The sequence below is a fragment of the Nomia melanderi genome, chromosome 11, assembly GCF_051020985.1.
Source record: "Nomia melanderi isolate GNS246 chromosome 11, iyNomMela1, whole genome shotgun sequence".
Lineage (NCBI taxonomy): Eukaryota > Metazoa > Arthropoda > Insecta > Hymenoptera > Halictidae > Nomia > Nomia melanderi.
Genome location: NC_135009.1, coordinates 14,702,024 through 14,728,967, shown reverse-complemented (window position 1 = coordinate 14,728,967; position 26,944 = coordinate 14,702,024). Strand labels below are relative to the sequence as shown.

General features: G+C 42.1%; 1 protein-coding gene across 1 annotated transcript in view; it reads left to right on the top strand.

Moving 5' to 3' along the window:
- Nucleotides 1–26,944, top strand: part of nmo (serine/threonine-protein kinase nemo) — a 258,417-nt gene that overhangs the window by 216,683 nt on the left and 14,790 nt on the right. Inside the window, 4 exon segments of the mRNA XM_076372222.1 lie at nt 17,435–17,520; nt 18,825–19,034; nt 20,220–20,408; nt 24,618–24,819. Coding sequence (XP_076228337.1) covers nt 17,435–17,520; nt 18,825–19,034; nt 20,220–20,408; nt 24,618–24,819 — 687 coding nt within the window.

Here is a 26,944-nt window from a genome sequence, read left to right as displayed (position 1 = left end):
CTAATTTTAAATTGTGTATATGAAGTTTGATGTACGTTGGTTCGATTTACTGATGGTGAGAGTTTTCTTGGATTTTTCGTTTGTTCACTTTTGAATTTTTAACGTGCGCGCGGCGAAGGCTGGGTCGGTTTTGATCCAGACTGTGAAGCTTAAGCGAGGTTGATGTTTAAATTGATTTTAGAAGGGGAAGTTGAATAATGTTTGGGGTGTAATGTTTGATTTTTACCGTCGAGGATATCGACACTCACGTCTGGCTGACCAATGCTGCTTATACTACTTGCCAGTAGTTTGGATCAATGGAAACGTCGGCTGGCTTCGACTCCTATTAATCGGCGACACCTTCTGACTTCTCGTCTGTTCATCGTTGTTATTCCAGTCCCTGTAACAATGATAATGCTTCGATTAGTCTCGCGCGCAGCTGTTCATTAACATAATTCGGTGTTAATGATTCTACTCGATCCTTCGTCGTCCAGTCATCGAGCTGGACACTTCCAAGCAGGTGCAAACGTGAACGAACAGTGCTTACTGCATTGTTCACGATACATTTAGCTTCAGTAACAGCTAACATACGTGAACTTGTATAAATTCCATGAATTCTATCGTTTATTGTTCCCTTTCGAAGGAGTCATTAACCCTTTGGACTCCAGAGGTGCCTCACCAATTGATTTCATACAGTAAAACTATAAAATTTGACACTTAATATTAAACTTCGTATAATGCACAATTTGAGAAATATTCAAACAAAACTTTGTCTATCTCATCAGAAGACGTTAAAATATTTCTAATGAAAAACTTCCGATTGCAAAGGGTTAATCATTTCTTCCACTATGCCGCCGGAAATATCGCGCAGCCGTTCGTTAATATTAGACACGTTCGTTCGACGATGCATTAAAAACGTCGCGTATAGAATAAGGATCGTCGCGACGTGAAACGCACGGCGGACAAAGGACAGAGGTAGAAGGGGAGAAGGGCGCAGAAACGGGGGTGGAGAACGTGGAAACCGGGTCACAGTCTATAAAAGTCGATCCCGACACGTGCGCCGACCGCTCGAAACAGGAATAATTCGATTCCGGAGCGTCCCCGCGTCTGGCCGGCCACGTGTGCGCCGCCGAGCGAAATCGCGTTTATACACCGCGATGTTTATTTAATTCCGCCTTTTAATTAACCGCAGCGCCGCGGAAATTCAAACTGGCCTGTTTAATTCACTGGACACAGAGATTCGCGCTGTCACCCTCTCCGCTCGGCGGTGATCGGCGATTGTTCGAAAAGCCGCGTCGGCTCGATTGATCGGATTTTCGAAAAAGTCCTCCCCCTTTTCGCGCGCCTCGTCGTTCTTTCCTTGACAGCTTGTTACCCGTTTACACGCGCGAAGAGGAATGTTATAAAATATCGATTAAATACTTAAACACGGTGAGTTTACTTTGAGGATCGAGTATTGCCAATAAAACAATGCCTCTTCCGTTCGAACTCGACGGAGCGAGCGTTATCGATATTTATTCCGGCGCGACTCGGCGTTATAAAGCAGCGCGATAACGTAACATGACAGTGTTATAATGTAACGTGATAATATGGAAATAAACGGTAACACGGTAAAGGAGGTTCCACACGGGAAACAACCGATGCAAATGTTTAGTCGCGTTCCGTGAATCTGCGAGCATTGCGTTAACAATAGGTTTACGGAACGCGTCGAATTGACGCTTATTGGACTTTAGAAATATTATTTTGTAAATAATATGATAAGGAATCTTCGTAAGAATGATTCACACAAATATAACAATTACTCCGAAAGTTCTTCCAAATTCAAACACTCTTCTCATTCTCTCACAATATCCTTTTCTTCAACAGAATTTCAACAAAATACGCTGATTTTGATTGATGCGATCACACTGACATGTACCCCAATTACCTACTATCGAATCTCCAGTTTCAATCTAAATAAACGAGCATCGATTCTTTTAAGAATAATAGAATGAATACAATAAATGCCCGTAAACCCAGTGTTAAAATACTTATTATAACTGGTGCAATATTCCCACAGAGTTCAAAGGGCAATCTTGGATAGTAGATTTCATTAGTCCCTGTGTAGTCGGAAGTTCTCTTTACCTTACGATGCGACAGAACAAGGGAGCGAATGATTTCGTACGCTTCGTACGCTTCGCGACGTTGGCCCGTAAACCTAGTGTTAAAACGGTTCGCTGGTTATGACTTCGAACAACGCCGCGCAAAAAATAAATCCATCTTTTGTGCGAGATGCAGCGGCGAGATCGCAGGCACGCACACACGGCCGGCGAACAGCTGGAACGGTTGCCGGCGAAAGTTTCATAGAACTCCGGCCGACTGCCGCGTTAAAAACGGCGCCTCCTTTGTCCGCCCGGCGAACAGGTGGAGCACAAGGGACTATTTATGGCCGCGGCCTACATCCGCGAATCCCTTAACGTCCGAATAATGATCCGCGCGTCTCGCGGAGCGTCGCGTTCGATTAAATGTCGCACGGTTTCGAGTTGACCGGCTAGGAACGCAATTAAACCGGCCGGCGAGAGTGTGGACGTCGTCACGGAAGCCTTTCAACGTCCACGTCGGCGCTAACGAGCTTGCGAAGCTCCCCGATCGTCGCTCCTTTTTTCGACGGCAAAGTATTGTGCATACGTGGACGTTGTTTAGGGGATGAGTGTTGTTGGATCTTGTTGGGGTTGGTGTGAGGATTTGGGGGAGCGTTCAGTTGCCTTGCAACGTGTCAGTGATGACACGATGGCGACGTGATGATGATTTTAACGGTAGAAGTACCGAGCGTTGAATACGATTAACCCTTTGAGCTCGGGAGGTGATTCTCGGTCACCATTTGGTTTGATACAGTGAAAGTATAAAGTTTGATGTTTAATATTAAACTTTGTATAACGCATCACTATGTGAACTATGTAAATAAAACAGCTTTGTTACTTAATTTATCTGTGAATCATCAAATTAGTTTCAAACAGTATCGTCTATATCTTATTGGAAAATGTTGGATATTTCTAATGAAAAACTTTCGAGTGCAAAGGTTAATGATGAAGTAGTTGTATTAATTATGGCTGAGAAAGGAATCATGTAAATTGAAGGAAATTAAATGAAATATGAAATAGTCTAGTTTATTTAATATGCGACTAACGAAGATGTTGAATTAGAATTCACTTGCGTCTGATCTAAGCGAACTTTGCTGCGATTATTGTTCATAACATTTCACTTTTACAATATTTTCAGATGTCAGTAGATTTTTTTGTTTTGGAATTGATATTGGAATTTGATTGTAGCAAATTTGAAGATTTCACTGTCTTTGAATCGCTAATAACTTGTGAACTCGTGATAGAGGAATCAGAGTTTAAGATTGATACTCGGCTTTAATTACGTTCATTGATATTGATGAGATTCTTCCGTTGATCTCTTTAAGGATGATATTCCATCATCCGAATACAGATGATCGTCCGTCTTTTTTAATAGCTGAGGATGGTTTTAATTTGTGCGGTTAGAGTTGATGGGAAACAAATGAAATACTGATGAATTCAGATCACTACGGTTGTATCACAAGAAGAATGGCATCTATAATTACGACCAGTTATAGTGTGAAATTAAGATTAATTCTGACATGTACCCTCGCACTTGAACTACTATTATTATCATCCGTACGCACGATATTAATAGGGCCGCGGTGCTAAATTAAAATTAAATATACGCGTGCGCGCTATCCCTAAATATAATATACGCGCAGAATGCGCACTAATAAATCAGTTCAGCTATTCGTTTCTCAAGGCAAATCGCCCGTACCTCTCTGAGTCATCAAAAAAGTCCAAACAAAATTCTACTCTGATTTATCCTACATCTCTGGCGTTAAATTCGCACAGCCAATGCGGTTCAGTCGAGTTTTTGATATTGACTTTTATGCAGTCTAATGGAATGAATAATATTCTCTGTAATTACCAAGGAACTAACTCGTATCTTCAAAACCTTAATTCCCTCAATTTTTCCATCTCCTGAGCGACTCAATTATTATGCCAGTAATTATCAATACAAGTATTTTCTGCTCCAGTTTTCATTATTCCCTGATTTTTCTTGAATCTAATAGAATAAATAATATTCTCTGTAATTATCAAAGAACTCGTATCTTCAAAACTTTAATTCCCTCAATTTTTCCATCTCCTGAGCGACTCAATTATTACGCCAGTAATTATCAATACAAGTATTTCCAGTTTTCATTCAAGTTCCAAGTTTCAAAGCTTAATGAAAATTAATGCATCGAAAGTAACATAGTTGCAACAGTTTCTGTCACTACGATATCCACTAAATCTTTGTTTCATTGAGCACTAAATAATTTGCTGACAATAATACTCAACGATCAAACAATCTGGAATCATCGTTTAAAACCTAACAAAATATAATGCATGGAAAGTAACATAATTGCAACAGTTTCTATCACTATATCCACTGAATCTTTGTTTCGCTGAGCACTAAATAATTTGCCGACAATAGTACTCATCGATCAAACGATCTGGAATCATCGTTCAATCGAGACCGGGTCCTCGAAAACAGGTGCGCGACACACGACAAGCAAAAAGAGAGAGAGAGAGAGAGAGAAAGAGAGAGAGCAGAAGTTCGCGGAACAAGTCGTCGAGTAGGAGAAACGATCGAAGATACCGATGACCTTGGTGTTAATACCCGAGGCGGCCGGTCCTTCGTCCTTGACTTTCGTACGATCCTCGTAGCTCGGTAGTGAGCCGGTTGGTAGTCCCCGTCGACCTCATCCGCAGCGCGCTGTCCCTGGGGAGAAGAAGAAATGAGGAATCGACCGGCCGGGAATCGCACGCATACCCGGGTTCGGGTGCGATGAACCCGATAATGTCCGGCCTCAGCGCACGGTGCGGTCGCCGGTGGACAAAACCCGAAAATTCGACTATTCGCATGAGGGAAATCGAACAATCGTGCGAAACGATGTGCGAAATGTTTCAACAATAAACATTTTGTGCGAATAAATTCCCTGTATGACTTTGGAAACAAAATGCAGGATGTCCGTTGTCATTGAATCAACTGTGTCATTGAACAGTGCGTCGATAGAGGACAAAACCTGAAAATTTGAGTATTGGCATGGCGAAAATTGAACAGTTGTGCAAAATGATGTACGGAATGTTTCAAAAACATTTTGTGCGAATAAATTCTGATTCTCTATTTATGTGACTCTAGAATCAAAATGTAGGATATCCATTGTCATTGAACAGTGCGGTTGATAGAGGACGAAACCTGAAAATTTGAGTATTTGCATGAGGGAAATTGAACAGTTGTGCGAAATGATGTACGAAATGTTTCAAAAATAAACATTTTGTCTAGATAAATTCTGTTTCTCTATTTATATAACTTTGGAATCGACACACAAAATATCCATTGTCATTCGGTGTGTCATTTTCCACTGAAAATTCTACAAAATGATTGTAACAATAGATTATTCTCAATTTCCCCAAACATTCGTTACAGTATTCAAGTGAAACTATTAATATGTAATCCCTATAAAAATTCTAACAATAGATTGTCTTCGGTTTCTTCAGATTCATTATAGTATTCAAGTGAAACTATTTGTTTCCAAGACTATTTCGAATATTCAATGCTTTTAAGATATCAATAACTACGAAACAAATTTCTGACTTTTTATCATAACGAATTTCTGTGATTCGTTTCATTGTTGCTTAATCTGATGTTAGAGGTCATTACGCTTGGACTACTCTATAATTGGCCGCTAGAAACGCTCTAGACACTGAATACTACGTTGATGTAGAGCAGTTCTGTTGATCGTGTGAGAATTTTTGAATTTCTGGGACGAGCATCCTTGGGTTTACAAGTGCACTGCCAAGTAGAATTTTAAAACTGTTCCGTAAGACAGGTTGACAAACTGCTCGTCGTCCTCACGTCGTGTTTGACATCAGTAAAATTTATTGTCTAAATTATTCGGCTCCACTGCTGTTGTTTGTTACCAGCGGAACAATGATTGAAACAAGACATTGTCTTGGCACAATGGTTGTTCTTGACTATGAATATTAAAATACTTGAACCTATGTACCAAACATCCTTGGCTTGTCTATATAACAATTATGCAACTGTCTTGATTGTTTGCTTGAACGTGCTAGACACACCAAGGATAGTTATACAACAATTATGCAACGACCTTAACGGTCTATTTGAGCATACTAACTTACTGGTTCAAGAGTAATTACGATCATCCATCAACAATTTTTCAAACAAAGACATCCTTCAGGAACGATGTAGATTCTCAAAGTTATTTTCCTATTCTTTGGTGTCTAGATTATTCAATATTTCTTTCTTCTTTCATTTCTGAAATTAATATTCTATTGGATTTAGAAGAATCTAACGTTTAAGGATTTATTTAATCATAGAATTTTTTTATAATATTTTCTATATGATTTGAGAATGATTTACTTGGAAATAAAAGTTTGAGTTGAAATATTGTAATATAGAATGTTGAATAATCACGAAACTGTTAAGTTTCAACCTTTCCTGTCTTCGTTTTCAATATTAGCAATCGTTCCATTGAATATTCTTCGAAGTAAAAGGAACTCCAATCACGATAAACATTCCCGGTCGATTGAAGTCGAGCACTGTTCGCGTTCTAGTGTCGAGGACCCGAGGAATCGCTGCGTCCTCGACCGTGCCTCGTCGAGCATCGCCTCCGGGTTGCCCGAATCCGTTGACCTTGCGGTTAATTTTGAAACTCGCGCGCAATCCCGCCGCGTCCAACCAAATTACGTCGTAAACAAAGAAGAAGAGCGGCGGCGATCGTCGCAAGGGCTTATTTTCGTTGCGGGCGATAACCGCTCGCCTCTTCTCAACCACCTGAGCCCGATCCGCGATTTTTTCGGAATGCCGAAGAAGATAGACAATAAGGGAATAGCGGGTTTTTATATGTTCGTGGGAAATTTGGAAATTTGTAGATTTGAGAGTTTGAAGATTTGAAGGTTTGAGAGTTTGAAAGCTCGAAGATTTGAAAATTTGACGGTTTAACGATTTGACGATCTGAAGTTTTGAACGATTGAAAGTTCGAAAGTTTAACAGTTTGAAAATTTGAGAATTTGAGAGTTTGAAAGTTCGAAGATTTGAAAATTTGACGATTTGACGATTTGACGATCTGAAGTTTTGAAAGATTGAAAGTTCGAAAGTTTGAAAGTTTGTGAGTTTGAAAGTTTATGAGTTTGAAAGTTTGAGAGTTTAAAAGTTTGAGAGTTTGAAAGTTTGAGAGTTTGAAAGTTTGAGAGTTTGAGAGTTTGAAAGTTTGAAAGTTTGAGAGTTTGAAAGTTTGAAAGTTTGAAAGTTCGAAGATTTGTCGATTTGAAGTTTCGAAAGATTGGAAGTTCGAAAGTTCAAAAGTTGAAAAGTTTAACGGTTTGAAAGTTCAAAAGTATAAATTTGAAAATGTAAAAGTTCGAAGATTTGAAGAATTGAAAATGTAATCAAATGTGCACGCAGATGATTACTGTGTTTTTTATTCATTACAATTCCTACGAGAACTCCCTCCATTCCTACCGTTCCCCTAATTGCATTCCTAGAAATTGGAATTTCCATATAGATCGACAGTCTAGAAATGAGTAGCAGTATTCAGAGGAGGCAAAGTTGAACGACTCAGGATGCGAAACAGCCGGAACCGCGCTTGGAAAGACTCCATGTTTCCCCAACAACGATCGCATGAATCATTTCCAATCTCTTAATTATCTACGTTCAGTGAAGGGAAGCGAGAATGTTCCAAGTTCTTTTTTGGCGCAGCCAGATTTACGGTGATCGTACATTAGGCTGCTGCGAGGCGTACAATGCTACGCAAAAGTTCGAGATCTTTTGTAATTACATCTCAGCAAAAAGTTTCATCTCTCATCGGCGAATTTCTTTTCCATTGCAGACTAAAAAATCTCTATAAAAATAAACCAAAGTCATCTTCGATTAACATAAATCACTACAAACTCAACAGCCCAAAGATTCCAAAATCCTCGATCTATAATCTGAATCGCACAGAAACCAATCCAATCTCGATTCCCCGATTTTCGTAAATTTTAAACGATATTCCACCCCTTGAAAAGACACTTCGCATACTTCGCTAATGAAATTAAAATTAAAACTCATTACACTCGAAATATTTCCAGTTACCACATTCGTTTCACGTATTTCACCATGAAAACGCGTGGACCTAATAAAAACTCCATCTGAACGCATTCCGATGTAAAGAACCAAAAACCATGAATTCATTCCACGACCCAAATGACAAATTCCTGTGGTCCGATTAAATTCTAGCTGTATTAACCTTTTGCACTCCAAAGGTGCCACAGTTGCCACTCGATTTTGTGAAATTTCGTATTTAACGTTAAATCTTGAGTAATCTGTCGATACGTGAAATGTGGAAAAAATACCATTGAAAATACCTCGTTGAGTTAGTTTAAAAAAATGTCATTTCTGTTTCATGAAAATAAATTGAATATTTCCTGTGACAAATTTTTCGAGTGCAAAGGATTAACCCCTTGACCTATGATTTCTTTCACAACTCTGATCGAATCATGAAAATTTTCACGAGTTTCGCAGTAAAGCAAATAAATAAAATAAATAATACAAAGGAACTAGTGAAATAAAGTCCCAATATAAAAAGATCTAAAATATATTAACAGTAATGGTACAACGTTAAATGTTAAAAAATGATTGACATCTATGAACTAGATAAGATGATTGACTAAATAGAAAAAAATCTCCGTGACTATATTTACAAAACAAGTCAACGATGTTTATCTACTCTCTCGATTAAATAAACTCTGATGTATTCCATTAGAAAGAAAGGGCTTAAACCGACGGAAATCAATGTTCCAAACGGAAAGTCAGTTTCCAGCGAGTAGCCGAGGTTCCCGCAACCGTTCGGCCGCGGGCCGCCGGCTCGTAAATTTCCGTGTACCCATTAGAACTGGTTTTCATCGTGCCGTGACCCCGCGCGTCGTGGCCGGTGCCGGGCACGGCCGTCCAAGTCCTCCCGTGGAACGCTTTAATCCAGCGTCGAGCACGTGCTCGCGTCTGATCGTCACTCGCGCGATTAATCACTCTATTACATTAATCCGCCGGCGCAATTTATCTCGTGGGACGCGACGCGTCGGCCGCACGCATAATGGCTGGAAATCCTGCGGCTCCCGGTGTGTCCTCCCCCCTCCGTCGCGCGACCCGGACGACCCCGGGGCCGACCGGGGACGCGAGTGGCTTTCATCCTATCCACCCCCGCCGATGATTATGTTCTTGTTAATTTACCTGTAATCGTTTCCGACGGAGGTATCGCGGTCGCCGATGGGACGCGTAAGTGGAACTGTGTTATTGGATGTTTCGATTAATCTCGGGATATCGGGCGCAGAAATTTGCGGCCGAACGAAATTAAGATTCGACGGGCGAGTCTCGAGGGTGAACACTACAGTTAGACGCGTAGAACCTTTGCGCTCGAGAGGCAAAAGTCGACATTTGATTTAATCGAACGAAATGATACAATTTAAAATTCAATGTTAACCCCTTGTCCTACAACAACGAGGCCCGTGGTGAAGATTTTCGACATGATTCAACAAATATCTATATTACTTAGTTGATTGCAGAGGAATAATATTTATTTCGAAATCGAATAATGAATAATTTATTGGAAAAAGAGAAAAATTCTAAGCATATGTAGCGTGCCTGTATGCGTTGTTTCGAATAAACGCGAGAAAAAGATATTAAAAAAAAATGAAGTTTGTGTTGACAATGAAAAAAAAATTATCGTTTAAATAAACGTCTGTAAAATTCAGTAAGATTGAAAAAAAAATATCATCGTTTAAATAAACGTCTATACTGGTGACCTCGCGTTGATTCGCTCGTACAATTTGAGTTCGGGAGCTTGAATTTTTCATTTAAAGGTAGGGAATTGTGAACGTAGATTGAATAACCGTGGAACTTATTGAAATTTTAAAATTTGTGAATTGAACTGTCGGAATTTCGACAGTCTAAATTAAAAACGCCACGTTATCATAGAATTCTTTTCCGTCGAAAATGGTAGCAGTTGCAGCGTTCGCGTGGGTCAGCGGTAACAGTGTATCGCGTATTGTCGCAGCTGGCACAGGAACGAAAGTGTGACGTGAATTTTGGCCGAGCCTGTACCACAGAAAAATATTTCTCCTCATCGACACAATGCAATTTGCAAGTCTCACCCCGTGTATCCTTGGGGCCGGTTACGTTTTATTTTCGCAGACGTCGGGTGATGAATGTGCTCGTCGCCGCGTTGAAGGAAGTTGGTGTTACATAATGCAAGAGACAATTTGAAATATACACGTACACACGCGCGCACACGTATATATGTACACATATTACCATCAGGGATCTTCTGTGCCAGCCGTCGACAAATTTTTCTTGGTTTCTTTCAGTCTCGAGTTCATTTGGCCTCGCGTCGTTTACCCGTTTCTTCCTCCCAATTTCACGTAATTGGAGGATTTCGCCGGCGGATCGACGCAGTTTTCGTCCCGTCCCTTCCTGTCCCATCGTTAATTAAGCGTTCCGCCGATTAATCGCTTCGTTGTTCCTCATCCGACGCTGTTTGTCCCTCAAAGACCGATGAGCAGTGGACGATGACTCGCGGCGGTGCGGTAAACGAATTATCGTTACACAGACTGCAACTTTCGCGTGCTTATCGATGCAATATTCCTCGTGTCAAAGTCAGAAATGAAAATGTTCAATAATTCTCAATAATTTCAATGACACGAAAGTCCAAAGCATTCCGAAATATTCAAAAATTGTTCATCATCGATATTATACGGGCACTTCTACGAGAATTTACGCGTTTATCATGCCGGATACTGTAACGAAAATCGTACAAAATTTCAATAAACGCACCTCTGCGAGTTGCACGAGATGCAAACAATGTGCATTTTATCGTTGATTGCGTTCGAATGCTAGTAATCGTTAGTAATCGGTAATCTTAATAGCAAAACTTGGTTAGAAAGAAATTCGAAGACGTTCCACGTTAAGTCTTATTTTTACTGAATCCAATCGCAAATTGATCTTGGGTTCGGTTTTAGCGACGAATCTGCATGAAGGATCCGCAGTCCGGTCGTCAGGATCTTCGCGGGCCGTCTCGAGTGCCGATCGATGACCGATCGACCTCGTTTCGAAGCCTCGTGGCGAGCCTCGATTGATTTTTCCCGGTTGTTCGGCCAGCTACCGCCGCGACCGTCGGGATTCTTCCTCTTCTCCCCCCGATTAATTACAACACCTCGCGTCGCTCGATTAATTAACGCGATTCGAATCAGCCGTGACTACGGCCCGCCCCGTGCCCGTGAATAAATCTAACGAAGAGAGAGCTTATCCGCGCGTTCCGTTTAATTGGACTTTCTTCCCGTCCCGCGCTCGACTTCGCGGAGCGGCGACAAGATGGCGCGAGCTGAGAAAACGGGAGCCTAAGGTTTTAATTGATTTTCGCTTGCCCGGTGACTTTTTCTTCGCTTCGCGAACGCGTTGTCCGCCTCGTTGGACGACCGATAAATTTGTATACTAATCGTTGGTTTAATTACCGTGAAAAATTACATCGTTCGGCTGCCCTCATTATCGTTGGTTGAACTTTAACTCTTCGCGGACGAAGATTCTCGGAAATATACAGAACCTGCGGCGGATGAAGCTGAATTATACATCGGTTGGTTAAACAATTGAACAAGTGGAAACTGCGTATCGATTCCCTACTGTTTCAGTAATTAAATCCGCTGTAATTTAGTATTCCAAACATAATTTGGTCTCTTCGAAATGAAGAGAGAGAATTGAGAGCAACTAGTTCCCAATAGAAAACAATAGAAGTATATTCTACACTAACCCTTTGCGGATGTCGACCTTTCGGCGGGACGAAATGTTTGTATTCGGAAGAATAAGCCGCAGGCAAACGATCTAATTACTCGGGCAGCAAGAGATTAGCGTGTAGTTTCTGTTTTTGCTATTATTTAAGCGCTTCGTATGTAATTCAGCTTCATCTGTTAATGGTTTCGTACATTTCGTAGAATCTTCGTCCGCAAAGGGTTAAATCAGTACTTTTTCCCAAAACTCCCCTAAGCACGTTTCTCACCCGAATCCCAAAACTAACACACCTGTAAAAGCCAGACCAAACTGAAAATCTCAAGCAACTCCCATAAAATCAATGGCCGTCGCCCCGTCAAGCCAGCACCCCAACGGCGAGCTCGAGAGACATCCAAACCGCTAAACTCATTTGCCGTCCGCAGCCTCGACACGCGTTCTTCGCCGCGGGAGGGAAAAAATTCATCTTCCGCGACACAAGGGATCGTTGAACTTCCGGCGCACTCCCGGTTATCGGCTCGAGGACACCGTGCAAAATCCGAGAACCGGGAAGACAGACAGAGAGACGGAAAGAGCCGTGGGACCGAGAAAGACGCGGAGTCCCGGGTGAAAGACGGAACAGCCGCGGAGAAAGGGGGGCGAGCGAGACCGACGCGGAAAAGAGAGGAAGACGGGAAGGGAGAGAGAGACTTTAATTACCGGCGGGTGAATTCGCAACCGGACGCACCCACGGGGCAGATTACCCCGGTAATATTACCGAGTTTTATTGCGGGGAGAGAAAAGTCGAGGACTGAATGCGGCATGACTCACGGCACACTCATCTGGCACCGATGTTTCTGCTCTTATTGCAGCCGCCCCCTCTCCCCTCTGGCCCTCCTGTCATTCCTGTTTCTCTTCCCGCGAATCCGCCCCTCCCGCCGCCACCGCCGCCGCCCCTGAACGGGTCCCGAGGCTCGATCCTCCGCCGTTCGTCGCCACCCTCTTGTTCCCTGAGCCGTTCCTTTGCTCCCCTCGTGACTTCCCTCCCCCTCTGGCCGTCCGGTTTCCCTCTGTGACGAGTTAGAGGGAGGCCTATCCGTTTTCAGGTCTCCTCCGCTTCACCTCCAACCTCCGCCTCCGCTTTCCACCCCGTTTCTCCCTTGCCGTGCCACGTGCACGAGGTACTATCTTCCTGTCTGCCGTCTTCGTTTTTCGTCGCGTTCCTTTTTACGTTTTCCAGCGGGGTTCCGCGAGTATGGCAACGACTGCACCGGGGGAAGGACGGTATTAACCCTTTGAACTCTGTGGGCTCCAATATTGCACCAGTTATAATATTAACACAGCGTACCGGTAACGAGACATGTCGTTTTTATATAGACACTTAGCTCTGCAACTTCGGTAATTACCAGTATTGAAGAAAATATGAAATTTCATTGGAATTGATTATCTATTTAACACTAGAACTACAGAGCAGTTCATACGATTAATGTGTAATCCCTATAAAAATTGTGACAATAGATTATTTTCAGTTTCTTTGGATATTCGTTATAGTATTCGAATGAAATTATTTATTTTCAAGATCATTTTGAATATTGAATACTTTTAAGATATCAATGATTGCAAAACAAGCAAATCGAAACCAATCATTTTGACTGGAACAGTAGACTGTAAGGCGCCCCTCGAGTGCAAAGGGTTAATCGTATTAAATGCTCGCTAGTTCTAGTGTTAAACAGCTCGCGGGTTCCCGAAGCTGAACACGTGACGCGCAATTAAGTGGCAGCCTTGGATTGTCTACGATAGGGGTTGTTTACAGGAATCGATTCGACTTATCGAAGTTTCTGTGCTTGTCAAGTAGAACTAATCGTAGGCTATTAGATACATATGTAAATCGATATTATCGGAGTCTTTAGAAGTACTTTGTACAGTTTTATAGCTCATTGATAATTCAGTATAGGGGAGTGAATGAATTCTAAATGTAATTGCAAGGTGTATTCGTAATTATACGGTTAGTCGATTCTTGCGCGATCTGCTCGGTCGAAGGGAACTGACTTGGCGTGCTAAGCGCATTTATTATTCCTCGATCTGCGCGATGAATGGGAAGAACGAGCGTGCGGCTCGAATAATATCGACTGCTGACGACGCGCGCGTGACGAATGGCCGATCGTCGCGAGGGGAGCGTAAATACACGGAGCATTCGATCGGCCGCGATGCGTTGCGCCGTTGTCGCAGACGAATCGCCGTAAAAGGGGCGCGACGGAATAATTACTGGGGAAGGGTGCTTCAACGGTCGACACCGTTTTACACTAATATCCCGCGTTAATGCGTCTCATACCGTGGCGGACGCCATTCCGCCCGCGGAACGCGGCAAAACATCCCGTATTCCGGTGCACGCGCACGCCCTGCTGCGACTGGTTTAATCGTGCGTTATTAAAATTACTGATTCGGTGGCGTCGCGCGGGATATTCCGTCCCCGCTCGGTTACGGGGTTGTAATGGAACGCCTGGATCCCGGCTGCGACGCAGCGCCACACCCCTTGTCCTCTGAGTCATCTTTCGATGCGCTCTTCCGACGATTTTGAAACCGCCTTGGCACGCCGCGGGATTTTTGAAATGTCTTTTCAATGATTCTTCGGGCAAGGTTCTTTCGATTATTCTTAGAACAATGGCAGTTAGTCTGTAAATATTCGGGGCTTCTAAGCTATCTTTTAAGAACTTGAACAATATTTTGAACAATATTCTTTAAATTACTATCGAATCTCGACTTCTGATACATTCTTTAACCCTTGGCGGAAAGATACTTTGAAACGTACAAAACCTTTAGCAAATGGAGCAAGGGGTTAACCCTTTGAACTCTGTAGGCTCCAATATTGCACCAGTTCTAATATTAAATATTCTAATGAATCAAAGAAACTACCCTACAAATATTAGATTTTCCACACATCCAAATTTTGTACTAACAAGGAAAATAAAAGATCGAAGAAATGTTACATTTCTAATTTTCGCTAGGAATACTATAAAAATTCATTGCTGATAGATTACAAAACCTGGAGTGCTAAGGGTTAATACAATATCTTCCAAACAATTCTCCAAACGACCCTCTCAAACACATTGCAAATCATCCACCGAACTATCGTCTAAATTGTCTACAGAACAGTTTCCAAAGAAACCTCCCCGCCTTTCGTCGGCTATTAATTTTCGGTAGCCCGATCCCGGGGTTCCCCGTGGCAGCTTTTCTGTGAAAACCGCCGAGCGAAATGATACGTGTCCAAGGCAGCGAAAGGGGTGGCGTTCACGCGAGCGGGAGCTGAATAGGGGCAGATTACTGGGCCACCCCTCGCGTCGAAGTGCAATTCGGTCCCCGCGAAAGGGGTAGCCCGGGCTTGACTAACGGACGACCAGCGTCGCGGCGCTGTCGCTAAACGCTCGTGTAATCCCCCCTGAATGGACACGCGTTCCGCTTCACGGAGATTTCGTGCCGGATAACCGTTCGACGACGCGGTAATTACGTTTTTCACGCGGCCGTTCACGGTCTTAGCATGTCACCCGTGAAATGGGAATATTTAAATACATTTGCGCGGCTACGGGGAGAATTAAAAATTCAGCGACCGTGTCGCCGCATTTAACGGGGAACGGATCGATCGTTCTTTTCGGCCGCCGTTTCAACCCTTTGAAGGATTCTCGGCGAGATTGAAATTTTCATATTTAGAATACTTGCAAACGTATTTAATTACTCGAACAACCAGAGAGTGTACAGTTCTCTTTTTCCCTATCGTTTAAGCGTTGCATGTATAATTTAGCTTCATACGTTGCAAGTTTTCTCTACTTTAACCCTTAAACACTGAACGCTTAAATCAGAGAATAAGGAAACTGTGTACTAATCTCTTGCTGTTCGAACAGTTGAATCATTTGTTTACAACCGGGTATTCCAGTGGAAGTTTGATCTCAGCAAAATGCCGACATCCGCAAAGGATTAAAGAGTCTGCAAAGGGTATCCCTTTACGGAGCAATTTTACTTTACTTTTACTCATTGCGATATCGCTAATTTTTATTGTTTTACTGTTATTCTTATAATATTTACAATAAACGCGATGAATACCGTGCTAGGTCGCTTCTGCGATGTTTCCGCGTGTTACGGTATTTTATGCGGTGAGCAAAGTGGAAATACTTTCGATGATCAGGAAAAAGCGTCGGTGAAGGAGAAAAGAAATCCAAATCGACGCTCGCTGGAGCTGGAACACGGCAGCCCCGCGGATAGCAAGAAATCACACGTGCCTGGGATCGCGACGCGCACGGGGTACATCGGTTCACGCGATTCCCCGCGGTCGAGTCGAATAGAAAGCAACGGGGCGCGCGCGCGGACCGCGATCGCGCGGCGATCGACAGTCGGACTCTTCCCTTTTTCATTCGCCCGTACAGGTTTCCCGCCCGTCGGCCGAAGTTTCATTTAAAACAGGTTCCGGGCGCGCCTTTGGCCTTATTATTGACCGTCGCCGGCGAACGTCCGCGCCGCGCTGCCCGGCGCAATTTGTCGTCCGCGACGGACGCGGCGCAACACGAAAACTACCGAGCAGTTCGATTTATTAAGCGGATTTTTTCGAAGTTCTCTGTAGAGTCCGTAAGAGTACATACATTGGAACTTCGATTGATTTATAATTTGCAGATATAAGTTTGAGGATTGTTAATAATTATTGAAATTTCCAAAGTATCCCGAAATGATTTGGAAAGTAGCTTCGCTTACGTACTGCCGAGAATATCTGGAAAACACGTTGGAATCTTTAGAAGCGTTATATATCAACCCCAAATTCACGGTAGTTCTAGTATTACCCTTTGAACTCTGTAGGCTCCAATATTGCACTGGTTATAATATTACATGTTTTAATGGATCTTAAAGAAACTACCCTAAAATTGCTAGATTCTCCACACGTCCAAATTTTGTACTAATAAAATAAAAGATCGAAGAAATGTTACAGTGTTTCTCATTTTCGCGAGGAATACTATGAAAATTAGTATGGAGTGCTAAGGGTTAATAATTCCTCAGAAAAGCATCTGTCACCCTTTCAACGCGTTGGATGTCATGGAGGTCACCGGTGACCCCAACCGAATGGAATCACTATAGTTCATTCAACACTAGAACTACCGAACATTTAGTACGATTAACACGCAATTCCTATAAAAATTGTAACAACAGATTGTTTTCAGTTTCTTCAGACGTTCATTATAGTACTCAAATGAAACTATTTTCAAAATCATTTCGAATATTTAATGCTTCGTATCTACGATATCTATCAATATTTGCTAAACAAAGAAATCGAAACCAGTCATTTTTACTAGTACGGTAGTTCTAGTGTTAAACGATGATTATTTGAAACTATTGCTATATGATTAATAACGCTACCTAACGCGGTGCCTTTTTTTCCAGACTTCCTGGTTTTCTTCTTTTTCTTTATCCTTGTCTTCCTTGTTCCTCTTTTTTGTCCTTTCCGGAGACCGACTGAACTCGGAAACTTCGATCGTCCCGGATACGGAGTACCTGCGATCGTGTTCGGTCGCGAGATTTAAATAGATCTCCACATTCACTCGTGATTTATGCGCGTTCTCGCTTTCTTTTGCAGGCCTGAAGTACCTTCACTCCGCCAGGATCCTGCACAGGGACATCAAGCCCGGGAATTTACTGGTCAACAGCAATTGCGTACTTAAGGTGAGTCGGAACACGTTTCTCGGGTGTTTTCGCGCATTCCTGTGAATTCTTGACGGTTTTACTTCGATCGAACTTTTCTGCGAGCGTAGATCCTTCTACGTTAGGTCCTCTTAAAATATTAATCATCTAGAAACTCAGTTCTCGCTCTGAAAGCTTCAAGAGATTCAAAGTGAATAAACAACTCCATCGAATTCCCGATGAATCATTTCTTCCGTTACGCTCTACGAGCCCTTGATCGCTGCGCACGCGTGAAACCGACGGTTCACCGGTGACTTTCTTCCGTAGACTGTCAGTAAAAGACGAAACGAACGGTTCAGCCACAGATGCAGAAGCTTAACCTCTTGACTCGCAATATGGAGCGTGGCGAAAGTTTCGAAGTCGCTTGTCCAAACGCGAGCATCGCTCGTCTTTTTGCAGTCGAAATGCAGCGGCATTTTTCTTATCAATATTCAGTGTTCGAAGTGAACGCACGGTGAAAGTAGAATCCCTTTCTCTTCTAAGAAATTGTTAACTACGAGATGATATTGGCGAACGCGGTTGCAACATCGCGAGGTTAACGCCCATCCTTCGCGTTTTTGCTCTCCGTTCCTCGCTACGGAATTTCCGTTAACGTTATTCAATCCGAGAATAGTTCAACGCTTTGGCTGGTTCATTTTGGAAGATGACAAGCATTGAAATTTATAACAGAAAGCAGCGATTCTACGCTGAAGAAGCGAATTGAAAATACATAAACTTCTCTCGTATGAAACTTAATTATCTTAGGAACTAAGATAATGTTCAGAGAAGTTCGCTAATGACGATCGTAACTCATTTATACTTCCTGTAACTATCAATCACTTAGTGTGAGATAAACTTTCGAAATTGGTTATCTCGGAAACAATTGTTAAAAGTGTTCTACACTTTCGATTCACTTTTTCGCTCTATTCCTGATTGTAGCACGATAATTACAATAAGAAAGGTGTAAGAAACATAAAAGAGATTTAACCCTTTGCACTCGGAAGTATTTCGTTAGCAATACTTAACATTTTCTAACTAGACAAAGATGACTGCTTTTTAAATGAATTCAAAGAGAAATCACAGGTAAATTGAGGAACAAAGCTTTTGTATCCCAATATTTCGCGCACCGATGCATTATACATAGTTCAGTATTAAATATTAAATTTTCTAATTTTACTGCGTCGAATCAAATGGTGACTGAGAGTCACCTCTCGAGTGCAAAGGGTTGAAAGTGATACTGAAGCACGATCAGAGATATAAGATGAAAATTCAGTAAAAAGAATTGAATAAAATCCCTCGGAAAACAGATCTGCGACTTCGGACTGGCCCGAGTGGAGGAAACCGACCAGAACAGGCCCATGACCCAGGAAGTGGTGACGCAGTATTATCGCGCGCCGGAAATCCTGATGGGAGCGCGATACTACACGGACGCCGTGGATGTTTGGAGCGTCGGCTGCATTTTCGGCGAGCTACTTCGCCGGAGGATCCTCTTCCAGGCGCAGAGTCCTGTGCAACAGGTTAGTCCTTCGGCCAGTTAAATGATTAACACACCTGTCGCGACTGGTTCGCTGCGATCCCCTTTCCCTGCGAGAGATTCACGAAACACGGAGGACGAATCAGTGCAGCGTCGACCTAGAAGTCTCTTTACTCGGTTTCCAATACAGCATTTACCGAAATTAATTGAACATTAACCCACTCGAGACGGCCATTTTTTTCACGGTCCCCAGGAGCGACATTCTGTCACGGGGTTTTCCAAGTTTTTTAACCCTTTGAACTCTGTAGGTTACAATATTGCCCCAGTTATATCAAATATTTTAACGAATCGAAGAAACTACCCTAAATTTATTAGATTTTTCACACATCCAAATTTTCTACTGAGAAGGAAAGTAAAAGATCGAAGGGATGCTATAGCATTTTTCATTTTCACTAGAGACACCATAAAAATTATTATTGTCGGTGAGTATGTTCATTTTGTTTTCCTATGCTTTACAGATACTATTAATTCAAAAAAAGTCTTATCTCGACGACTTTACTCAGAATGACTGACAAATCATTATTATTATTATTGCACACATTGCTATGTGAATAACTGACTATATGAATAATTGGCAAATCATTATTATTATTATTATTATTGCACACACGGTGTGCAACCAGTCTTATAGCCTCGAAAATCACACGGTGTGTAATCAGTCTCGAATGGGTTAAAGACAAGCGAACATTCAAAAACGAGAATATTCGAACAGAATCTACAATCTCTAACATATTCAACATTCCTGATATCTCTAAAATCAATTCCTCCAATCGTCCAATTCCAACCTCCACTAAAATCAACCCAAAGATCCCAACAACGATGAAAATCACGTACAGAATCCCAAGTCCCAAAATGAACCGAGCACGAAGAAAATTCATCCCGCGACCCCAAGCTCGCCCGAAACTCCCCGAAGCCGGCCAGTAAAGAGCCAGAAGAGCGGCGAACAATTTTATATAAACTCGTATCAAAGTCGAGTCAGCGATCAAAGGAGCAAACGTTCGCAAAGGGGATCCGGTCCGAGGCAACGATTCGTTTTCCGCTCGTGTCCCCGGTATAAAACTGTTTTCGGAATCGTTCCTCCGTGCGCGCGTCCGTCCTCCTCGTTGGCCGGTCCCTCGAAAATGACCGCGTTATAAACTCGCGCACGTACACGTCCTCCCTTTTGCAGCTGGAGCTGATCACGGAATTGCTGGGCACGCCGAGCCCCGAGGACATGAGGTACGCGTGCGAGGGCGCGAGATCCCACATGCTGAGGCGCGCGCCGAAGCCGCCCTCGCTGACGGCCCTCTACACCCTCAGCAGCCAGGCGACGCACGAGGCCGTCCATTTGCTCTGCCAGATGCTAGTCTTCGATCCCGTAAGTTTTCAACGCGCGACGATTTTTCTGGACGGTTGTACAGTGGCGTTGGAAAGTTCCTGGCTGATCGTTTTTGGGATTTTCGATGCTATGGGTTTAACACTTTTAGTGGCAGCGGGTTGATATGCGAAAATATTGTAATATAGACGGTTATTTAAACGATGACAATTTTTATATTTTTCGTTGTCAACACAAACTTCGTTTTTTTTCAATAATACGCACGCTATTCCATTTTATTGCGTGCAAGGAGAGATTTTTCAAACTAAATTCCACACTTAACTGGTTAAGCACGAGTAACAGAAAATGTACTATCACTAAACAGCGAATGCTGGTAAATCCGTAGTGCAGAAAGTATAGAAAGTAAAAGCTACAAGAGATCAGTAGAAGCGAACTATTTATTTTCAAAATCATTACGAATATTCAATTTAAGATATCAATAATTCCGAAACAAAAGAACTAAAACCAGACATTTCGACTGTAGTTCTAGGTCATTCCTCGGAAAATCGTTCGATACATAACTCTGAATTTGCATTTTACTCTCCATAGAATCTTCGTCAAAGGGTTAAGTATAATATTCCTCCAGCGTTATAGTTCCATTGTTTAATACACTGCCAGGGAACGTTACCCGCGGCGTTTCAGATTTTACGAAGGCACTCGGTGAATCGAGTGCCGGTAATTAAAGGTAAAAGAAACGGGGGATCGAAGCTAATTACAGGAACTCTCTAATATTGCACGCCTAACTAATTGAAATTTAATGCGAATCAACGGCTCGCAGGAACGACTCCGGGGCGAGCTCGAATTATTCATGAACCGGGATCCCAAGTTCGAGAGGCGCGCTCGCGTATCCTTCCCGGTTTCGTCACTCCGTAAAAAATCTCGGAACGAGGGTCGCGACACCGTAAAGTCGCCGCGGAATCGGTGCCCGTAACAAAAGTTGCAATAAAATCTTTACTGCGGAGGCTGTCCCGTTGGAGACGGGCTCCGAGCCGGCGGAAGGAGGAGGAGGAGGTGGCGCGAGCGTATCGCCCGCCGGTGAACACGCGTTCCGTTTATCAGAATTTCAGCGACATGTACGGAACGGATCTACCGTTATCAAGCGTTGTCCAAATAATATCGCGACGGGCAATGTTCGAATTTTTAAATAGTTTTTTTGTAAAAACCGATTTATGAGGTTTCGCGCAATGTGAGAATAGAAATTAAAGATTCGATCGTTGAATATCATGATTAAATAATATTATCAGAACGTGGAATAATAATTAGAGTAATCTAATTATTATTAAAGTTCTAATTATTAATTTTTCGATTAACAGACGTTTCGGGTTACTGTGAAACTTATATTTTATTGACCCTTTGCACTCGAGTTTTTCGATGGAAATATTCAACGTTTTCTGATGAGATGTAGGTATTGTTTGACACTAATTTAAGGATAATTCATAGATGAATTAAGCAGAGGTGTTTTATTTCAATATTTCACGTAGCGATGCGAACTATTTGAAATGTTAATTACTCGATATAATAAATGATTTAATTACTCGAACAGCAAGAGATCAGCACTTATTTTCCTTTTTCTATTAATCAAGCAGTTGATATATTTAGCTTCATCTATCGAAGGTTTCGTACGTTTCAAAGTATCTCATACCGCAAAGGGTTAAGTATTAACCCTTTGCACTCCAGAGGCGCCTCTAAGTCACCAAATGATTTGACACAGCGACACTGTAAACTTTGATATTTAATATTAAAGAAAATGTTAAAGAAAATAGTTCTCTTCCTCGATGCATGTGAGATTTCTTAATTCAATCTAAGAAAATGTCTGTCATTAGAAAATATTGAATATTCCCGGAAAAACTTCTGAAGTGCAAAGGATGAACATTCTGGAATGCACGGGAATAAGTATAATGGAATGTTTATCTCAGTTTTTACAGCGTGTTCCGCGATGTTTCGTGAATATTGTAAAATTGACCAACGTTGAAGTGGCAGTTATATAATATTCTATTCGACGCGAGCGTACAGTGAATTTATAATAATTCTATTAAAGATGAAATGGAAGAGATACGTCGACTTGTCCCGTTAAAGGAGTTAGAGCGCGGTTAACGCAGCGAGGCTTTACGCTTTCCTAAATCTCTCGCGCTGAAACGCGCCGTTTCGATGTTTAAACGACACTGCGGGACTGGGCCGCGAAAGGGAACGCCGGGAGACGCTTCCTTACTGCCTTTTAAGCTGCCCGGGACTCTAATAAAAGTCAACCGTCCCTCTATTATTCACCGTGACAAATAACGCGCGCGCCTCGGTTCCTGAATTAGTATCGTGCCCGCCAAAGTCGATTTATTTCTGGTGGTCGCGAGGAAATCCAATTAGAGCTTCATTTAGAAGAATCCTCGATTCTTAATCTATCAGAATTCCTCCCTGATTCTCTCCCCTTAATCGTTTTAACGATTAATCTCGTTACGGACAATTTTGCGGACAACGAATCTCCTTTTAGCACTTCGATGTTTCTCTAAAATTCGAAAGCTAAAGGTTCAATCGAAGTTTTTCTAAGATCGTTCCAGTTAAATAATCTGTTTGGTGTGTTGTATACATTAATTACGATCTGAATATAAGAATCTTATAGTTTCTTTGTTGATGCACGTGTCTTGTGAAAGAACAAAGGGTTCTACCGAAATTTTTCATTCGAACATTGGACATTTTTTTTTTTACTTCACGATTGTAATATAGAACACAATTATAATAGACTCCCCGGATAATTTTCATTTCTACACTTGTCTCATGGAAGAACAAAGAGTTCTAACGAAGTTTTTCATTCGAACATTGGAAATATATTTTAGTTACTTTCCTATTGCAATATAGAACACAATTATAATAGACTCCCCGCCTAATTTTCATTTCTGCATCGAAACGGAGTATTTGGGAAAGCGTCTTGCGTGTTTCTTATGAAATTCGTTGCATTCGTTGGACTCTGATGAATGCCCAGCGATTCGAACGCGAAAGTTTGGAAATACCGAAAGCCGAGTGACCCACAGAACTGTCTGAATTTATTAATCGATAATTCATCGAGCGACGCAACTGCAGGGGGCGGCAGCCACCCGTTAATCCAAATCCGTCGAATCGATCGCGTCGCGTCGCGAGAACCCGTCGAATTTATTCGGCCCAGCAGCTCTCGCGCGCTTTTTATCCACCGCCGCCGAGTTCGCGAACACCAGTGGTTCCCAAACTAGACGACACTACCCTGTAGAACCGCTAAAATGATTTAGAAAGGCGGCGACAGCTTTCGTTGCCAGAATTCTTTTATTTCTTTCGTTTAACTCTGTAACGACGTCTGTACTCGACATTAATTCTGATACTGCCCTTTTCAATTATCTTTTTCTGTTCTTTGAAGTTAGATACGACTGCTAGAAACACAAAGTTAAATACATACCAGAAGAAAGTATGAAAAACTCGAAAATATTATACATATCTAAAATGTTAGATTAATGTAGGACTAGCAATTAACCCTTTTCACTCTGTAGGCTCCAATATTGCAGCAGTTATAATATCAGATATTTTAATGAATCAAAGAAACTACCTTAAAATCTTTCGATTTTCCACGCATCGAAATTTTGTGCTGAGAAGGAAAATGAAAGATCGAAGGAATGTTATAGCATTCATTTTCGCTAGTGATACTATAAAAATGAGATGCAGTTTCTGATAAATTACAAAACCATCTAGAGTGCTAAGGGTTAAATGATAGACTAAAAATCCGAGCCAGAGCCTAAAGAAACCAAGAATCCATCTTTGACCGTGCAGAGGCGAAAAAAATCGCTAGAAAAAAAACATTTCAGAAGGATGTCGAATAATTCGATGTATTCGTTTTCGTTCGGTATTTTTGAAAACGATCCGATAGGGCCACTCAATTTGGGAACTTTTGGCGTTAGCTAAAGAAACCAAGAATCTATCGCTGATCATGCAAAGGCGAAGAAAGTCACTCGAAAAAAGACGTTCCCCTTGGATGTCGAATAATTCGATGTATTCGTTTTCGTTCGGTATTTTTGAAAACGATCCGATAAGGCGAGTCAAATTGGGAACCTCTGGCGTTAGAGTAACGCGGTTAACTAGGCTCATAAATAGCGCGCGGAGTGTACCCGCTGGTCGGGTCCCTCGCAACCGGCTGGTCCGTTTTCGACCCCCGGGCTCTATCGATCGTTCGTTGACCCCGTTCCACGAAACTTCCCGCAGGACAAGAGGATCACCGTGGTGGACGCCCTGGCGCATCCTTACCTCGACGAGGGAAGGCTCAGATACCACTCGTGCATGTGCACGTGCTGCTACACGACCAGCGCCGGCATGAGACAGTACACGGTGGACTTCGAGCCAGATTCGTCTCACGTGTTCAACGATCTCTGGGAACGGAGACTCACCACCGTGCAGCAGGTGAAAGGTAAGGGCCAAACATTCGAAGGTAGCTAGCACCGTCATTCGACGTTTCCATTGAATGGACTGCGGATTTTTGTTGGGGTGGAATGATTTTTGTGGAAGCTTGATTACTCGTTTGATTGGTCTGTAGCAACTCCAAGGGTACAATTCAGTTTTCATTTTGCTAAATCAATGTCTTCAATAATTTCTCAAAGAAACGTCTATTCCCCTTTTAATTATTGCAAAAAGAAATCAAATCGGTGATTTCGACCCAGTAGGTTCAGTGTTTACCTTTTGCACCCGGCAGTTTACCAGTAGAAATATTTGAACATTTTCTGATGAGATACAGACAATATATTATGAAATTAACTTGAAAGCTATTTTATTCCAATATTTCTCAAATTGACGCATTATACGTGGTACAATATTAACCGTTTGGATGCTAAACTTTTATGTATATTTACCAAAAATGCGGAAGAGATTGGGTGTGTGCAAAAGAATTCATAAGAGTAGTTATCTAATGAGATCACAAACATTGTGTTATTACAGAAAAAAATCAAAAAAATTTATTCAAATAAATTTACTTCGATTTATTTCTTGAAGAACATAGTAAGAAAATTATAATTGATACTGATAAACAGAAGCGCATCAATTTTGGCACAAGAGCGCTATACTCCTCAGCACTCAAACGGTTAAACATCAAACTTTATAGTATCACTATATGAAATCAAGTGGCCAGTAAGAGTCACCTCACGAGTGCAAAGGGTTAGCTTCAATTCCACTTCCCTTTATCCACCGATTGAACGTTCACGCAGTCCGTAAGCATTTCAAGCGTGCACAATGTTGAAACCGATCGAGTCGCCAGCAGTTTAAACTAATCGATTCGTCGAGCACGGCGCTAGTCGGATTAGCCGCGCGAATAGAAGAAAAGGAAAAGAAGAGGGGAAAGAAAGAAAGAAAAAAGAAAAGGAAATACTTGGTCGTGACTCACGTGCATTATTAATAGTCGAGCGTCTCGGACACGTGGCGGGCCGCGCCGCGGCGAGAACAATGATGCGATAGACTCTCGCGTGCGCCTGGAACAGCCTCGGCAGCGATAAACCATAATTTATCACTGGCCCGACCAGGAGACCGTGAAGTTAACGTATGCCTTTCTTCCCCCGGTAATCGCCTCGAAACTGGGTAACTAATATCGCGGTTAAAAATTGCGCCGCTCGCGCGCGCGCGTGCTCGTTCCTGAAGGGTTGCTGGAACTCGATCCCTGGAAAAGGAAAAAATCAGTTCGAAGAAATATGTCGGGGTGTTGCAGGAAATATCGCGTGCCTCGGGGCTGCGGCGAAGGCACCGATAATTTCTGAGGGTGACTTTTAATCGTTAACCCTTTGCACTCGAGACGTTTTCCCTGGAAATGCTCGATGTCTTCTAACGAGCTGCAGATGAGATTTTCTGAAGTTGGAGCAGTCGCGGAGAAATCACATTCAAGGAAACTGTTTTCTCGGAATATTTCATATTGCTTGAGTTGTGTATTAACCTTTGCACTCGGAAGTATTTCGCTGGTACTTAACGGTTTCTAACTGTACGAAGAGGATATTTTTAAATGAACTCAAAGGAAAATCGCAAGTAAATTGAGAGAAAGCTTTTTTATCCGAATATTTTATACATTGATGTGTTACACAGTTCAATATTAAATGTCAGATTTTATAGTTTACTGCATCGAATCAAGTTGAGAGTCACTTCTCGAGTGCAAAGGGTTAAATATTGAAATTTAGGATTTGGTGTCGAATCTGTTGGCGACTGACAAGCTCTGTGCAAAGGGTTGGTATCAGCACGTTGACTGCTGCTTTATATTAGAATTCATAATTCGAATGATGTTCAATAGTAAAAAACTGGATAACAGTGTAACGTAAGTGTGGTAGCGAATAATTAATGATTGTCGCATATTATCTACGTGGAACACTTTCGTGGTAGTCAACGTGTTAGACCTCCGGAGAATATTTTTTGTTCTCTCGCGGACATTTCACTCTGGACTTTCTCTTCTGGTAGTATATTTGTCAAAGTGGCTGTTATTAATCATAATTGCTCGCGTGTAACGACGATTTGAATTAACGATTGAAATCAGTTTAAATAACTGTGTTAAAGGCACAGTGTAT